The sequence below is a fragment of the Brassica oleracea genome, chromosome C9 (assembly GCF_000695525.1).
Source record: "Brassica oleracea var. oleracea cultivar TO1000 chromosome C9, BOL, whole genome shotgun sequence".
NCBI lineage: Eukaryota > Viridiplantae > Streptophyta > Magnoliopsida > Brassicales > Brassicaceae > Brassica > Brassica oleracea.
In genome coordinates this window covers 7,520,061-7,524,820 of record NC_027756.1, presented here as the reverse complement: position 1 = coordinate 7,524,820, position 4,760 = coordinate 7,520,061, and the positions used below count along the sequence as shown (strand labels likewise).

At 41.5% G+C, this 4,760-nt stretch overlaps 2 protein-coding genes across 2 annotated transcripts; one reads left to right on the top strand and one right to left on the bottom strand.

Moving 5' to 3' along the window:
- The first annotated feature begins 761 nt into the window (after positions 1-761).
- LOC106317411 (putative F-box protein At2g16290) lies at positions 762-2,267 on the top strand. The gene is made up of 2 exons (XM_013755234.1): positions 762-1,208; positions 1,315-2,267. Exons 1-2 carry the CDS (start codon positions 801-803, stop codon positions 2,074-2,076), a joined length of 1,170 nt encoding a protein of 389 aa, XP_013610688.1. The 5' UTR covers positions 762-800; the 3' UTR covers positions 2,077-2,267.
- A 187-nt stretch (positions 2,268-2,454) lies between these two features.
- On the bottom strand, positions 2,455-4,308 carry LOC106316299 (3-ketoacyl-CoA synthase 9). Its single transcript, XM_013754177.1, is given in 3 exon segments — positions 2,455-3,442; positions 3,444-3,620; positions 3,623-4,308. Coding segments are annotated over 3 exon segments (1,533 nt in total). The 5' UTR covers positions 4,058-4,308; the 3' UTR covers positions 2,455-2,521.
- Positions 4,309-4,760: the final 452 nt, after the last annotated feature.

Sequence of the window (4,760 nt, the reverse complement as noted above, 5' to 3'; positions counted from 1 at the left end):
GGAAATAAGATCGAAACTACAAAGATATAATAAAAGGTTATGTGTTTGCTAAAGATATCGAGTATGTAGGTAGTTGATCCTGAATGTCCTCCATCTCTTACCTTCTTTCTCTTTTTATACTTGTCCTCGTTGCTTTCCTCTTATATATCTCCTTATCGCAATCCCGAAAATCTCAGGGAACCTCTCTTTCCTGTTACCGCAAATGTCGGTATCCTTGTAGCAGCATATTCCCTGACTTGGTCGTACCCACCTATGCAAGCTTATCCTTATCTCTAAATTATCGGTCTCTACACGCAGCTCGAAGCCAAGGTTGAAGTCGAATACGTCCCTTAGACATTGCTTTCTCGTGTTTTGAGCTGTTCTTCGAATGGATGCGGAATACGGGTCCAAAAGTATGGTTTCCCTTTATCTTTCCTTCAAAAAAGAGAATAAAAGCTAAAGGTTGGTTTTGATATGCTCAGTGACATATTTTATACTTGAGCATATGTACTATGTCATGTTACTTTTTTCTTTTACTTTTAACTAATGAAAGGAGAAACAAAGATATTGCCAAGGCTCTCTATATATATACCAACTGTGTGAGCGTTAAAAAAGATTACTAGAAAATGTTAGCCTCTGCGACAGTCTTTGACTGTCACCTCCTCATTGGCTGAAATAACAAATAAAGGCAACAACAAAAACTGAACATAAACAAAGACTTTCTGCTTTGGTTAAGAGCATAAAGAAAGACTTCTTCAACTTACATCTCACCTTAAGTTTTCAAGTGTTTTTAGCTCTTTCCCATATAGCCAGATCTTACCATGGCAGACTGGTCGTTGCTTCCAAAAGACTTGCTGGAACTAATCAGTGGTCGCTCTCAGACATGTTTTGAGATTGTTCACATCCGTTCTGTCTGTAGCTCGTGGCGATCAGCCATACCTCGGCCGAGCTATAGGATCGGATTAGGCCTTAATAGCCTTCTACCTGTTTTCAATCACAAGCCTCGGTTCGAAGGCCATACGCAGTGCATACTTAAAAAGATTCCAGTTTTCCTCTTCAGATTCCAGACTCCCTTTGGTACTGACTTTCTGTTGATTGAAGTGACCGACGGAGAATCAGGTGAACAGATATTGATGTGCCCTTTTCAAAATAGAGCTTGGAGATATAAAGATGTGACAACACTCAACACTCTAAACTCTCAAATCATCCCATTGGGTTATTATTACAAGGTTTGCTTTACTTTTACCTTAGTTATTTATTTTCTCTAAGAATAACTCTGTTCCTTCGTTAGTCTGGTTATGAAACGAGTCTAGTTAAAAAAACCTTTATATACAGATAAACTTCTATGCTATAACAACTATACGCCATAGAACACGAAGTGAGAGTTATACCAAGAGAGTTGCGTTTCTTCGTTTGGACGGTAAAGAATTTGCAGTAGTAGCTGGAGTGTTGGGGGATTTAATGATGTATAGAAGCTGTGACAAGGGCTGGACTAAACTCGAGGGTAGGTTTACAGCATATCGAGATATGGTTTCATTCAAAGGCAAGTTTTATGTTGTTGATATGAGTGGACAAGGACATGTTTTTGTTATCGAACCCTCATTTCAAATTACTGATATCCAAGCAGTCACATTGTCTCCCGAGACTTATGATGAGAGACTGGTTGTGTCAGGAGATGAGCTCTTCCTGGTGCAGAGATTTACTCTAGGAACGTATTGTAATGAATATAAGCATTCGTGGTTTAGATTGTTTAGGCTTGAAGAAGATGGCCAGAGGAGATGGGTTCGCATTAATGACATAAAGGACCGAGTGGTGGTTCTTGGTTGTGATTGGAGTCTCTGCTGCTCGGCGAAAGAGCTTCCCGGTATGAAAGGAAACTCCGTTGTGTTCAATGAACCAAAGTTCCGCCATGAGAGAATCTTTGTGTTTGAATTAAAAACCATGAAGACCAGTAATGCTTTTACCGAATGCAGAGGCTATATGTTTGGCGAAAATCGAGAGTCTTTGTTGTCCTGTGGAATTCTGATGCACCGAATCCAGACTCCAGCAGACGGCTTCTATGACTCATCAAGTGAATCTGAAATAGAACCTCAATGAAAATGCAAAGTAGATCGTGATTGCTCGAATGTGATATCCATGCGGTTTGTTTATCTTGCGTACAACTTTTACATGCTTCAGTTTGGTTTGATTGTATTAGCATCCTATCTTGCTTTGTCCAGAAATTAACTCCTAGTTTGGTTATTTTCTTCAAAAAGAAACTCTCTGTGGTAGCTTTAAAGGATAACATTGTTCGAGCCTTACAAAGTATGCAAACTATGATTCATGTTCCCACTAGTATGGCAAATAGGGATGCAAAAAATTTGTCGTTTTGAGATGCCACAGAACACAATGTGAGTGTAAAGCCAAAGAAGCAAAGTACAAAGAACAACTGAACCATTGAAAAAAGAAGGAACAGAAAACAATAAATAAGGCAGACAATAGTGAAGTAGTAGACTAGTACTAATTAACCACAGTGACAACAGATAAGTGGTTTCTGATTAAACTAGTAGTCAAGCTTAACCGGATATCGATCAATGCAGTGTTCCCATGGACTACTAACCGAAGGCTTGACATCGTCCAGTGCCACCAAAACCGCCCTATTACACTTAAACCCACTTCCAAAAGCAATCTGCCAAACCCTGTCCCCTTTCTTAATCCTGCCCTAGGCCTCTATATAAGCCAGCTCATACCAGATAGAGCTCGACGAAGTGTTTCCAAATCTATGCAACGTCATCCCCGATGCCTCCACATGTGTTAGAGAAAGCTCCAGATTCTTCTCAAGCTCATCAATCATAGCTCTGCCACCCGCATGGATACAGAAATGATCAAATGCAAGCTTGAAATCAGGGATGTAAGGCTTCATCTTAGCGTTAAACAGCTTCTTCGCAACCAAAGTGGCGAAAAACAGAATGTGCTCGCTTATGGGAAGAACCAAAGGACCTAAAGTAGTGATGTTGGCCTTAAGCGCTTCTCCAGCTATAGCCATAAGATCTTTCGACAAAGACACGCCCGTCTTCCCGTTATCGTCCTGTTCTTGGTAAACACAGTTGAAAGCCTTCTCATTAGCTCCTTTATGAGTCCTCACCGTATGAACCATCATGTACTTGGACCGCCTACGATCACTAGCCTTGTTGGAAAGCAAAACAGCCGTCCCACCGACCCGAAACAGGCAGTTCGGGATCAGCATGGCCTTCTTGTTCCCAAAATACCAGTTTTGAGTAATGTTCTCCGTGCTTACCACAACAGCATAGGTCTTCCTATGAACTTGCAACATATCTTTAGCTAAGTCAATGGAGATAACACCAGCACTACATCCCATCCCACCAAGATTGAAACTTTTGACGTTCCCTCTAAGCTTATACTTGTTAACAATCATGACAGATAACGAAGGAGTCGGGTTGAACAAACTGCAGTTAACGACCAAAGACACCTATATCCCTAGGGTTAATTTTGGTGTTCTCGAAGAGTTTGTCGAGACAACCAAACATGACCTGCTCTGCTTCCTCACGCGCGGCCACCATGGTGGTGCGTGGAGGGATGCAGTGCAAACCCTCAGGGAGATACGTCTCTTCTCCCAAACCCGATCTCTCGAGAATCTTCCTCTCTGAAACTCGAGAGAAGACTCGTTGAAGTCTTCGATGACTTTGGAGTGATCCATGAAATTCTTGTACGGGACTCGAAGGCTCTCCGGAGGGAGGTAACAAGAGTAGTCCACGAGGTAAACGGATCTGGGCCCGGTCATGACGAAGACGGTGCAGCCGAACACGGCTAAAGCCGAGAGGAGGATGAAGGAGACGAGATTGTACTGGAGATGAAGCCAAAGCTTGTGAAAGTCGTCTTGTGTTAAACGCGAGATCTCTGAGATCACGACAGCCATTAACGGAACCAAACAGAGCTTGAAGAGCTGTTTGATGAGGTGATGGTAACCGAGCTTGACGTATTTCATGTTCACGCTCTGTAAGAAATTCGGAAGCTTTCGAGACGTATTTTCGTTTTGGATCTGTACCGATCCGCCATTGACGGGCTCTGCAGCTTCCATGGCCGATCGCTTCAGAAACGGAGTCTCCAACAAAAGTGGAAATAAAAACGTTAACTTTCGTTGAGAGTGTAAGAGAGTATGTGCGCCAATATATATAATATAAAAAGGGTTCTTTCAAAAAAAATAGGCAAGTGGTTTAGTGAGAAGACGCCATTGATGAACACGTATATGGAGAAAAGAAGAAAACATTTAATCTGCCAAGAACTCGTGTTATGATGTAGAGAGAGAAAACTTTTTTATTAGATTTTTGTTTCTTAGCTGTTCTTGTGTTTGTGTTTGTGTGTGAGTGCGTAAACATATATGGCTAAAGGGCAAATGTGTGATTGCAGTCAAGTCGAAGTAGAAAGTGGGAAGCGTTATTAAATTTTACAACTCGACACAATTGTTCAATCTAATAGCAAGATTATTGGAGGATTATTAAAGTAGAGTTCTTAGCGAAATATAATAATCTGTCTCTTAACTTTTAACTAAAAAAACTAAGAACCGACTCTTAAATAAGAGTTTTAAGATAAAAAACGTGATTCATTATATTAAGGATGTTCTTATTTTTTTAGTGATTCTAAAGACTGACAGAGTTCGCCCTAGAGCTTAACGCTCCCAGGCACGACTTACGAAGCAGCCGCTAGATCGAAGATTTCAACATGAGCCTCTGCCTCCGGTGTCCCTCCTCCGGCCCGCTCCACTTCTGACCGCCGCGACTCCA

Excerpts from the sequence above, each read along its gene's own strand:
- LOC106317411 (XM_013755234.1), top strand. The coding sequence starts at position 801 with ATGGCAGACTGGTCGTTGCTTCCAAAAGACTTGCTGGAACTAATCAGT. Across the intron at positions 1,209-1,314 it reads CATTGGGTTATTATTACAAG|ATAAACTTCTATGCTATAAC; the intron begins GTTTGCTTTACT and ends CTTTATATACAG.